This window comes from Uloborus diversus, chromosome 6 (assembly GCF_026930045.1).
Source record: "Uloborus diversus isolate 005 chromosome 6, Udiv.v.3.1, whole genome shotgun sequence".
Classification (NCBI taxonomy): Eukaryota; Metazoa; Arthropoda; class Arachnida; order Araneae; family Uloboridae; genus Uloborus; species Uloborus diversus.
Genome location: NC_072736.1, coordinates 65,267,273 through 65,280,573, shown reverse-complemented (window position 1 = coordinate 65,280,573; position 13,301 = coordinate 65,267,273). Strand labels below are relative to the sequence as shown.

The window sequence follows — 13,301 nt, the reverse complement described above, 5'->3', positions numbered from 1 at the left end:
CTCCCTCGTCATTTCAAGAATTTCTTAAATATTTAGCAATTTATTTTGCTCAAGAAATGTCGTTTTGCGTTGTATTTCTCATACCTGTTTCACCGATATTTCGTAATGCGCTATCTATTTTGAATCATTTATAGCGATTGAGTCTTTTCTATTGTAAGTTACTATTTTTATGTATTTTTATAAAATCAACAAATAAACTATTTTTATTTTCATCATATTTTTAATAATATGTTATCGAAAAGTTTCAAGGATTTTCCATTATGCATTTTTTTAAACTTCAGAAAATTATTGTTAAATTGAAAAAATTAATTAGAACATTTTTATAGAGCTTCACAAAAGATTAAACAATCAAATTGTTCAATATTAGGTGTGAAAACATCAGATCAAGTAGTATATGTATTCTTTTATCTTTTATTAACTTGGTATAAATATAGAGTTTGTTTATTGTAGCTGCATATTAAGAACCTCATTTTTTCCATGGCTATTTCTTTTTTCAGCAAAAAAAATTATGTCACTGTTACAGCTTTTATGAAAAATACAAACTTTTCTATTCATAAATTTTAAATAAGTATAAAAATATTCCTATTATGATTTAATATTATAATTTCTCTATTACCCTTTTTGTTTAATTTGATGACTAAAAAATGTCTACGTGCAATCTTTCTACTTTAATTACGTAATTTGTTGACAATTTCATTTTTTTTTTGAATGATTAAACAACATAATTTAATTTTTTCAACTATGTATAGTGTACCTAAATCCATACATTATTACTGAAATCGTAGTTATGTGTTCAATTTTAAAAAAAAGTCAATTGGTTATCTTTCTTTCTTTCTTTCTTTTTTTTTTTTTGCTGTTCCTTTTTTTCTTTTATCATACAGCAGTCAAAAAAGGAGAAGCAAAACTACACCCTATACAGATTGTACGTAGTACGATCCAAATGTTCGGGGACAAGATGTATAAAACCTTGCCCAGGAGTAGTTCACATTACCGAAACATCCACCTTCAAAGGGTCACCTTGAGGGACTATGTACTTCTGCCAATGTTCATATAACTTTTGGAAACACTCCTGGAAGACATTTTAATGTTTTTTTTTTTTTTTTTTTTGCTGGGAACAGGTAAAAGTCACACGGAGCTAAGTCCGACGAAACGTTATGTTATTTGTTTGTCACATCAGAGTATTGACCAATCGAACCGTGCATCCTTAACATGAAAGTTGCCTTCATCCCCACGATGAAGTTAAAGCAGCAGTGCAAGAGGCCTTACAGGAGGTTGCGAAAAATGGCTGCCAAGAGTGCTTCTAAAAGCTATACGAACATTGCAGAAGTGCATAGTCGTTCAAGGTGACTATTTTGTAGATAAATGTGCTTCGGTAATGTGAACTATTCACGGTAAGGTTATACAGTTTGTCCTCGAACTTTTAGATCATTTTACGTATGTATGAGTTTTCAACTGACTATTTCATAACGTTTTTGAGAGACGCAAGTTTATGCGCATGAAGATATCATAGGAGGATATTTCGGTCATCTATATGTTCTTAGGTACATATACATGTACAGATATGCCGAAAAACTTGTGAAGTTTAAATTGGGTGATCGTAAAATAGAAATTTCGGTCGAAATCTGATTTTATTATTATTTTTTTTTTTTTGTGATTACAATCCCCTATTCGTAGAAAGGAAGTAAAGTGAAATGAATAAATGTTCCTTTAAATCCCTGACAATCTTAGCAATTTATTTCTGTTAGATTTTTTTTTGCCATCGGCCAACGGCATCGGCAATTTGGAGGAAAACAATCGGCCATCTTTGAACAATCGGCCAACAATCGGCATCGGCCCATCAGCCAAAAAATGCCATCGGTCGAGTCCTATTAAGAGTTAAGAAATACTATTAAAGTTCAAAAGTCATTTTTTATGTTCATTGTCTGTGGTGAAGAACAAATAAAAAAGAAGTTTAAATTGTAAAAGTATTTTAATTAATTTTTTAAAGCTTCTCAGAAAATTTTAAAAAACCCAAAAGTCAGCTAAATAATGGGTTTTTTTAAATGGGTTTTTTCAAAAAAAAAAACCCATTGGGTCCAATTCGGCCAACCCTGCTTTACTCCCATCTTCTCTACCATTTTTAAACTGATTGCTTCAATTTATCATTAGATGATTTTTAGTAAAACTTTCAGTGATTTTGGTTTTCACTGATAGAAGCAGAACAGTCTATTCTTAACGTGTTGAAATTATTTTCGTAAATCATATTTACTTTTTTCTTTATCTGATCTATATAGAAGGGTATTTGATTTGTTAAAATTCTCGAGTTCAGATTTTCGATGTGTGCAGAATAGCTGAATCCATTTTTGAGAATTTCCGAAAAATATCTGTCATGGTATGTGTGATCTATCTTTTTTGGCTATGCGACTTCAATTTTGGAAAACTTCCAGGAGAGTGCAATCACTGAAACGCCAGAATTACACCCTCTTTATTATCAAGAGTCATCTAAAACTGCATTTCTAGTAATGCAATTTTGATAAATTTATAGGAGAGAGCTCCTGATTCCCCCTTCTTTCCTTAACATGATCAAAGACAAGCCTAGAATTGCGTTTTTGAAATATCAATTTCAAAAAATTGCCGTGGGAATGGCACTGAAATTTACCTTCCACTAACATTATCAAGATATATCAAAACTGCATTTCTAAAGCTACAAGTTCAGAAATTTAAGTGGAGCACCCCTCTCCCTCTCCCCACTCTTGTCAAAATTATTAAAAAGACGTCTTAAATTTGGTTTTTTGGGCTTCAATATCGAGAAAATTCCGGGAGAGCTTCCGAAAACTCTTTTTCTTAACGGCACAAAGGTCGGCTACAATTGAACTTCAATTTCAGAAAACTGCTTGTCCTCCAACCATAGATAGCGTTTTTAGGACTTTAATTTTGAAAATTTTCCAGGGCCCTAGGATCTTTTCTTTCCTAAACATTACCACAGATAGTCTAAAACTGCATTTTTAGAACTATAATTTTGAAAGGAAAGTCCTCAACACAACGGTAGACTATTTACAATTGCGCTTTTAAAGTTTCAATATTGAAAAATTACCGAGATGGGGCCACCAAACCTTTTATTTTTCTAACATCACCAGAGATCGTGTAGAATTGTGGTTTTAAAATTGCAATTTCGAAAAATTTCCGGGAGAGAAACTCCCCGGACCCCCTATCTATAATTGACAATAAATTTCCGTTTCACGGTTCATGTTATATACATCTAGTAATGACTCCATCCCAAGCCAGAAAGTTGTCCCTGTAATTGAAAAAAAACCCTGTGGAAAATTGTCCCTGTTTGAAAAAAAAAAAAAAAAAGGTGTAGCAAAATTCAGGGATAGCAAAAACTTGTTTACTCAAGGTCCATGTTTTAAAATTATGGAAGGCAAGACGGGTCAACAATCCAAGAACGTTTCAGTTCAAATGGTATTTGTTGACCTACCCCCCCCCCCCCCCCCTCTGTGAATTTGGCTGGAAATTACACACTCTAAAAATTGTTATGTTTAACCCAATTCGAAAGCGAAAATTTTGGGGGGGGGGGGATTTGCGCCATTGAGCTTGGGGGGATGGGCACCCCTGTGTTAAATGATTGCATTCTTCAAACTGTAGATATCTAAAGGGGAAAAAACGATAAGTAAAAGAGTTTATTTAAAGTTAATCATTCTTGTGTTAGCATTGAAAAATCAAACCCATATAATTTTCTCCCAAAATAACAGTTAAACATCGCACCGCACCATAAAAACGCAAATATTGACAAGCTGGTAAAATGATGAGAATATTTTCTAATCAAGTCATTATAAAGGTTTTTCCCCCACCTTTACTATCCCTTTGTAGCTCTAAGTTCATTTCGTTGATATATATTATTACTGTTTATTAAATCATGAGCAGGGAGAAAAGTGTTTACCAACGCCTTTTCAGAAAAGTTTACAACAACACCATTGCTAATTAACTGTGATAAAACAAACAAAATTATTTAAAACCAAACTTATTTTCAGCTGTTAATATCTTTCCAAGAAAGAAACAACAAGCATTATATTTATTTGGCAGTAGCAATTATTTATCTCTCGCAGGAGCATCACAAGAGTGCTTTTTTTTTCTTTGTAAAATTAGCAGATTTTGTATAAGTTGATCCTTCTAATTTGACTTTAAAAAGTGTTCCAAAAATTATCGGCGTTATTTTGCTTTCAGATTTGCTCTTTCAATAAACAATTTGTGAAAGATCTGTTTTTGTTTATCAGAATTTTGTGAAGGGTCCGTTTTGGTTGATCCGATTTTTGTGAAAGGTCCGTTTTGTTGATCTGATTTTTGTGAAGGGTCCGTTAACAGACCCAAAATATCCTCTGGCCAGACCCCTGTTGAGCTCATTTTTACGAGGTTTGACTGCAACACTCTGGACTTAAGTTTAACATTTGCTGCTTTATTGGTGTGTTGCATTCTAAAAATTACTAATTTCAATATTAAATTTTAACAGGTTTGTACCATGGAGTTTCTGTTGATTGGATGGATGCTCGCAGAGATGAATCTTCATTATGGAATGCCATGCTTGAGAGTCCAAATATGTGGGTTGATGGCTGTCTTCCTCTCCGTCCAACTATGCAATTTCGACACAGTTGAAGGATAATCTATTTTTTTATAAATCAGGGTCAATCTTTCATAATGGTGCTCTTCAGCATGTACTAACTATGCTTGAAAAGTGTTTCATTTTTCTTCCCCATGAAAATAAGTTGAGACCTACAGAGCTTATGAAAAGTTATCTTATTTGTGTGAAATCAAAGCATTTTTTCTACTGAACTACTTTTTTTTCCAATGCTGAAGTTTCAAAAGTAAACTAAATGTTATCATTTTATTCATTTAAGGCAATAAAAATGCCTTTGAAAGATTTTTGAAGCAAGAAAGTATAATTTGATTTAATTTGAGTTGCCTAGGGACTAAACCTAGTTAATGCCTCTTATTTTGATAAGATTAATTGACGTAAAAACGACACTTCCAGTTAGCTTTTGCTTCGTTCTTTTTTCTTTTTTTTTAAAGAAATGTTTTAAGCTAGTTGCGCTAATCAGTGTTAATTCATAACTTAGGAACTTTCTCAAGTTATTTTTATATGATCATTTTAATTTTCCTGTCACATTATTTATTTAGTTTCGAGTAGTTTAAATATATTTTAAGAAATTTATCATTTAAGCATTTTAAATGTACAAATGATGCTAGACACACTATTCAATACACACATAAAAAACCTTATTCCATTCCCCTTTAGAAAATGCTGATCTTCCGTAGTGTGTTAGCTTTGTTTTTGCGTAAATTGTGTTATAAAACGTTTTATGGAAATAGTTAACTATTCCTCTGTTATTATTTTTATTTATTAATTTTTTTTTGGTGATTTGTGAATTTGAAGAGTATTTCACCATTTTCAATTGCTGTACAAAGGACACAATAATACGTTTTGGAGTCCTATTTTTTTTTTTTTTTTCCAATTTTACATAATCTACATAATCATTAAAAGTCTATTCTAGCTTCTCACTGTTGGTGATGTGAACTTATTTTATATTTTGACTAGATTTTTTTTTCTTTCCAATTTTACATAATCATTAAAAGTCTCTTCTAGCTTCTCACTGTTGATGATGTGAACTTATTTTATATTTTGACTAGATTTTTGACATTTAAAATTTATAATTCCTTACTTACAAAATTTGATTTCATTTAATTGATAATAATTCATATTATTATTTTAAATGCCTGTTTTATTAATCAGAATGGATTTACAATTTGATTTTAAAATTTGATGTACTTTTAAAATTAAGGTACAAAATATGTATTGCACTACAAACATTTCAAAAATTTCTTATAAATGTTTTTTAACTATGAATGCTTTATGTTCCAATTTTTTTTCTCTGAGGATTTAGTTTTTGATCAGTGGTCAAGTAGTTAAAACATTTCACTAAAGTTATTTACGATTGTCAATGTTAGTAAGGAAGAATACTTGATCCTTTAGCAGTGTGTATTACATTTTACACAATTATTTACAATTGAATTGATTTTAACTCTGGTAAAATGCTGATAAAAGGAAGAATGTCTTCTCTTTGAAACCTGTAGGGAAGGGGGGATATTGGCTTGGCAGGTATGATCCCTATGCTTTAAAAAAAAAAAAAAACTTTACATTTTACTACAAAATTTAAAACGTTTTACTTATATATCATAAAAAATATTCTGCCATTTTATAAAAGATTTTTTATCAATTTGCTGTATTTTGTAGAGCAAATTATTTTGTGAATATTTGTGAAAATTATATTTTGAATTTGCTTCTTCTTGTATATTTTCAACTTTTGTACATAACTGTTTATGAATTCCATATTTACAATGCAAAATGAAATGCAAAAATGTGGCCTAAAATTTTAACATTCATTTGCATATGTAGTAATCCGTCCATTTTTCTATTAATGTATTATTTCCATCTGAAATTCATTTCATTTTACATTTTTTGTAAAATTCATTTCATTTGTATGATATTTACTCAACTGAATTCCATTTTTGTATTTATGCTTGTGAAAAGCTTATTTATAAATCTAAATGTTTTAATGAAGGACTAGTGATCTAAGTCAAATATGTAACATTCGTCATTCATATTATACTTGTATTTTTATTGAAAATCTGTATTACTTAATTCGGTAAAATGTATTTGTATCTGTGAGCATAATGCCATCAAATGTATTTTATAATGCTTGATATTTACCTCATCACTCATCATGAAATATTTTTGTAATATTTAATACTTAATTACTGTAATTATCTGCAATTAAAAAATTAAGTTATGATACAATAAATTGCTTTTAAATGTGCTACATTGTGATCTAAGTATTTAACAATGACACACATATAATTTAAAAAAAAAAAACACTTTTTCCCTTCTTTTTGTGAATAATTTTATTAGGCACAATAAATATGTGGAATGTGTGACAAAAAATAAAATGCAATTCACAATGCAACTAAGAATCATTGTTAAATGCTCCTTTAAAAGGATCTATGGCTATACAATCAGACTTTTGATCCATATTTCAGACTAATGTTACAGAATCTACAATTATGTTCCATGCTTCTAACAAAACATGCACAAATCTATTTACAAATGTATAAAATTGAAGAAATCAGACATGCAGTAAAAATCAAAGCATACAAGTTTCTCTTTAAATATTGCTGTATTATTAATTGAATTTTAATTCGGTACAAAAAAATATTTTAAATATTCATACAATTTCATTCAAAATCAAAACCGCACAAGCAATCAAGACAGGTTTTAAACCGAGTTTCTTGTGTGAAATTTTTTTATCTAGCTCTCAGGAAAATGCAATTTTAAGAGTCACATACATCATTTTTTGCTGGTGCAGGACGTGGTTTAAAAAATAAAATCTAAAAACAGTCCTTCAAACCCATGCAAAGAAAACTGAAGTTAATTTCTTGTAAATGCAATTATAATTTCAACATCAAACATTGTAAATGAAAATATTCCATGCAAAAAGCTAAATTGCTTTGGTGACTAGCCTCTTCAGTCTTAAAATCATCTATAGAAAGTATTTGAAATCGTTTATTTTTTTGTTCCCGACTTAGTAATATTTACACTATTTACAATTAAAACAAAACCCAAAAGAATTCTTCCCCGTAAAAGCAAACATTTTCTAAAATCAAGAAACAAGTTTTCTATATATAAAAACATTTCCCTTATGACTTATTACATGAACACCTAAGTCAGAGTTGATTTTAATTGCTTCTTGTAACGAATCTGTGAAACGTGCAGTATTTCAGGTGATTGAATTTAACAAAATGATAGTGTTCTTAGTTGGGTTTTATCAGATTTTTGTATTTTAAGTCATTTTAAGGGGTTGGCGAGCAGGGGCAGAGCCCCCTAGTCATGTGTTGACACATGCAGATAAAATCAATTAGCCGACATGAAACCGTATGAAAATATACCTCATATTGAAATATAAATTTCCTATTTAGTTTTATTTTATCTATATTGAGTTCTGTTGGGCTTGAAAACATTTCAACTCAGCTTTTTGTACAAACTATAAATAGCAAGGCAAATTCCCCCCCCCCCCCCCCCGTAAGTAGGTAACTCAGTTAATTGCTATATGGTCTTGACATTGAAAATATTTCTCTCATGTGTTTATTTTGTAGAAAAAACACTCATATACATAATATGAATATAATAAAGCAGTTTATGAATCTTCTTAAACAACTAATATGAAATTTATAAAAAGATGGATCATGGAAATTTTAAATAAATTATTTTATTACAAATTTAATCCTACTAATATAATTTACAAAAAAGTTATTTACCTTTTTCAAGGATAGTATTTGCAGGTTATTAAAACTTGTGAGGGAAGTATCTTTATCGACAGCTGTAAAGGAATTAAAGCATGTTTCTGCGGAAACTTCCTGGGGGGGGGGGGGAATCTTTTATTAATAAGTAAACACAAATACATAATTGATAACAGGAAACTGCATCTGATCCAGCTAGGCTGGCCCTTATTAATTTATTAAATCCCAATTAAGATGAGCTTTCCCAAGAGCTTTCTTTAAGCCAGATGCTAGAAGAGCAACATGTGATGCTTAATAAAAAACATTTTCAAAGACAATGTAAACAATATTGTTTGTATTCTTGTCAAATTATTTTCAAAATTGAATTTTATTTTTTAATGGAGGAATGTTTCTGAGAAATTTTAGGTTTAAAAAAGCATGCTATACATCAGAGCAATTTAGGCTAATGTGGGCACTTGAAGACAGAACTTGGAAGATTGACTGCTTATTAGTTGAACCACGCTAATGAAACTTCTGGAATGGCCTTTGACTGAACTCCCATTGTGAACACTCTCAACCCTCTTGCATCCAGGAATTATCTGCTTTTTAGGTAAACCTTAAATTATAATAGAAGCATTTAAGAATTTCAGTAATTGGAAAATGCCATTTACATAAAGCTTTTGTTAAAGCTATGTTGTCGTACACAACACTAAGATGAAATAGTTTGAAAAAATAGTGTTTCACTGTGCAATATAGTACTACTATAGGGCATTCAGTCTTAATACTCTACTATAAAGCTCTTCAACTTTTGTAAACAGGATTGTTATCTTTCGAAATATTTGTTATAAATAAAATGTTGCATGCTACAAAAACATTAATACATCTGTTTTTTTTTCCTATAATTATTTAAAAATTTCCTACAATGTGTGATACAACATTATAGGTTATGCTCTTTCCAATTCATTTGAAAAATACAGTGTACATAGACATATTAAATTTACAACATTTTTGAAATTGCAAATATCAGATTCTTGCACTTTTAAAATTATATTTTTACAAATGATAGTATTTTTTTTTTTTTTTTAAATCCCCAAGTTGATTGCTAAACCCAAGTACTTGTAGCTTTAGCTACCGGAGTTGTACATCTTGGAATTATTTCAGTGTTTCTGCTATGTAGTTGTCCTTTATTCGGTAAAGAATTAGGCATAAGGCACTTATCTTCACAAATTGATTCCATTTCCTCTGAGCAATCTTCTAGAATTGGAGGATACGCTGAATCATAGCGAGTTAGATAAGGAGATCTAGTCCTCATATTCCTTTTTATTGGAATAGTACCATGCCCAGGTGAGTAATTAGTGTTCAAATTATAATTAGTAGGAGACTTTACACATGAATTTTGTTGTTGCAGTTTGAAGCTGTGACTTGGTGAACCAGTTGGACCACCAAAACTTTTCAAAATTGGTGAATTTTGAGAAGTTTTGGGTGGAGAAACTTTAAGCAACTCTGCTGCAGATGGACGAGGACTACTTTCATGACTTCCAGTTCTAGTCTGTAAAAGAAGCATTTTGAAATCATGCATGCTAGTTGGTTTAGTTGTACCAAGTTTATCTTGAAACAATTGTCTTTTGCTAAGATTGGAAGGCATACTATTGCACCATTTTGACCTATCTAGATTGGCATCACTTCGCCTGGATAAAATTCCTGTCTCTATAGGTTGTAATTTTGATGAAGAACTTTGACTTAATGCCGGTGAAACTGATCTAGAAGACAGGGGAGACATTGATAATTCTGATTCAGATTTTATATTGTGTTTCTTTTTAGAACTATGAATTATAGCGAACAGTTCAGTAGCTGACATGGATTTAATGCTCCTGCTTGGACTGTAAGGTTGATTGGATTTATCTAGAGAAGTAACTGATTTATCACTGCAAGTTTGATTTTGGTTGTTTGAAATTAAAAAGTCTTTCTGAATGCTAGCTGGTGAAGTAATGTCTAATGTAGATGGAGGTGATTCGCTTGAAGGTATTAAATCTGGAGGTCTTAATGATTTACCAAATCCCTGAGTATTCGTTTTTGGAGTACTAGAGACATCACAGAGTGTGGTTGAAACAGGTGGAGAAAATTTTGAAATTGATGAATCACTAGAATAAGACGATATTCTACCAGGCCATATATTTGCATTTGAGTTGGAAGGAAACTGTTTGGCAGTGACAGTCATTTGTATACGAGGGTTTGGCACATAGTTTATATGACTTGCAGAATTTGTAATTGATTGATTAACAGTAGAAATTTGAGGACTTCTTGAATAATAATTCTGCTGAGCGGAATTGTAGCTGTAGCTCTGATGAGGATTGGACATCAAGTTTGGAGCGGAACAATTTGTAGGGGAGTTGATCGGTGACTGGAACTTTGGTTGAAAATTGCTGTCAGCTGGTGATCTATTTGATGATTGTTGCTCATTCCTGCACACTGATGAAGAGGGAGGCGAGATCAGATGCGATGGGAAATATGACCGGCAAAATCGGCCTCCTCTTGAAGGCCTGAAGTTAAAATCTTGATTTCTTGGATGAGATTTGAAAGATGAAAATGGTTGATTCTGCGCAGCGGGATGAACAAATGATGGTGATGTTGATGGACTAACTGGAGGTGAATTTGAACAATTTTGGAGGTTATTGGTAATGTTAATTGTTTCTTTAGTATTCATCCCAGATGTTCTTTGAACATCTTGCAAAGGCTTGATCGATTGTAAATCGCCACGATTTTGACACAATGGCAAGGTTGCAAATGTTCTCTCATTGTTATTAACTTTGTTGCTTCCACTCACCGATCTTCCTAACGAATTGGAAGAGTACACAACTTGTCCTGTAGGATCTAATGTAACCCTTGCAATTGAACGTGGTAAGGAACTTGTAGGACTGCTAGGAAGTCTTCCTATGCTTCCCTTATTAAAAATAGGAACAGATGATATAGGAGAATCTGGAGCTTTGAAGGAAACATAAGATGTCACATTATCAGTCTTATCAGGTGTTTTGATATTTGGTTTATCAGTCTTTAGATTTGAACCAACAGAGTGAGAAATACTTGATTGCTTAAGAGGAGTTCTTTTGATAGTTCCAGTAACACTACTTGATGAATCACTTCTGGAAATTGGTGTAACTGTGATGCGTTGTGCATATTTTAAAGGAATTAAAGATTTGTCTGAATGAGATGATGATGGTTTTTCTGTTACGATTATGTCATCACTAAAAACATCGTCAAATTCACTACAATTACTCTTGCCGTCAGAGCTGTCTGTTCGAGCTACCGAGCAGGTGTCACTAAAGTCGGGGGAGAAAGATGAAACAATTACTCCTGACCTTGGAGTTGAAGTAGCAATAGTTTTAGGGATGTTAGTAGAAAAACTGGATGGTAAAGGTGTTTCACTTCTGTACATATTGATTGAAGGAGGAAAATTAAAAGATTTCATTTGATTTTTATTTAAATCATGCACAGAAGCTATTTTTTGTTCTTCAGTCTTATTAATTCTTCTGAAAGTTCCAGTATTTTCTTCATCAGTCTCTTTAATATCGTCATTGGCTTTGTCTTCCCTGTGTATTTCTGCAACAATAACATTCACATTATTCGATTTGAGAGTTTTGTTTCTCAATTCAGCAATCTCATCGTCACTTGTTTCAGGTGAAACGGCGCACATGGATGGATAACGTTGAGCCGAGATGGTTGTTTTGAGACGAATTCGATCTCTAACTTCATGCTCAGACTCTGATGCAGACCCATTTTGTGGATGAGGGGAAGAAGATTTATCACTATCCTCAAAGTCTTGGTCCGTTTTCAAAACTTCCTCTTTCCGGGAAGTGTCTGCACCTAGCCTACAACTTGAAACTCTAGGTGGGGGTGGTGGACCTGGCTGTCTTTTGAGGCTTCCGCTGTTTGACGAACATTCAGTTGCTTCTTTCGAAAGATAGCTGTTTATACTACTATTGCCAATGGTACTGACGGAACTCTGTGACTCCTGTCTTTGTCTAAAACCCACAGCATCAGCAGTGCCATCAGGTTTTTGACTCGACAATGGATTGCACCACAATCCACTGTCAGTGTGCATGGAGGTGTAGTATCCATCGGTATCTACAGAATAGACAGATGAGTCTCCATCATCGCTCACTCCACGACGGCCAGCGTATGGAGATCGAATGACAGGTGTACTGAATGAGCCATGAGATGTGAAATCTGGAGTGGGTGTATTTGAGTGTCTATTGGTTCCAGAATCCCCTGACCATGGAAAATTTAGGGTTCCAAATTTTTTCTTTTTTGATGGAGAATTAGATAGTGATTGCACAACTAGAATGTCATCTCGTGATCTGAAAGTAAAATGAAGCAACTGTTAAAGATAGCACATAATGCGTAGATCATCTAAACTCATTAATATCCCCCTTATATAAAATTAATATTGAATTTAACTTTTGTTAATTTTTTCCTTGCCACTCCAGTTAATCAGGCAGAGGGCACAAGACTTAAAGCTATACAAACAATTCCTCGGAGGCTAAAACCAACATTTTTAAATATGTCTACAAGAATCAAGGGGGGGGGGGGGGGATTCTTGTACACATATTTAAAAATATTATTTTAGTCTACAAGAATCAAGGGGGGGGGGGGGTATTGCTTTTTTTTTTTCAGCTTTCAGCAGAAACCAAATGCCAGCAGTCTTGTACAATAAATTTTAAGTACAATAGATGACAAAAAGGTAAAAAAAAAAAAATAATAATTTGCAGATACTGCACTTTACCTTCCCTTGGCAGAATAAGCTCATAAAAATTCACCTATATATACAAGCACTTTAAATGCCAAAACAAATTTTAATATTTAGGCATCAGTTACGCCACATTTGTCTTCCCCTAGACTGAGACATTCCTTTAAGATTAGATATCTTAAGGATATTATTGGTAGACTCAAAACTTTGTACAATCTCACAAATTATGAACATTAATGTCATTGATCGACCT

At 32.3% G+C, this 13,301-nt stretch overlaps 2 protein-coding genes across 2 annotated transcripts in view; one reads left to right on the top strand and one right to left on the bottom strand.

The window, feature by feature from the left end:
- Positions 1-5,453, top strand: part of LOC129224791 (uncharacterized) — a 226,383-nt gene extending 220,930 nt beyond the window's left edge. The window contains exon 14 of the mRNA XM_054859340.1: positions 4,487-5,453. Coding sequence (XP_054715315.1) covers positions 4,487-4,629 — 143 coding nt within the window. The 3' untranslated portion in view covers positions 4,630-5,453. The remainder of the gene's footprint in view (positions 1-4,486) is intronic.
- Positions 5,454-7,875: 2,422 nt separating this feature from the next.
- The window catches only part of LOC129224513 (actin remodeling regulator NHS-like), a 139,070-nt gene continuing 133,644 nt past the window's right edge, over positions 7,876-13,301 (bottom strand). Inside the window, exon 6 of the mRNA XM_054858977.1 lies at positions 7,876-12,659. Within this exon, the coding sequence (XP_054714952.1) occupies positions 9,407-12,659 (3,253 nt within the window). The 3' untranslated portion in view covers positions 7,876-9,406. The remainder of the gene's footprint in view (positions 12,660-13,301) is intronic.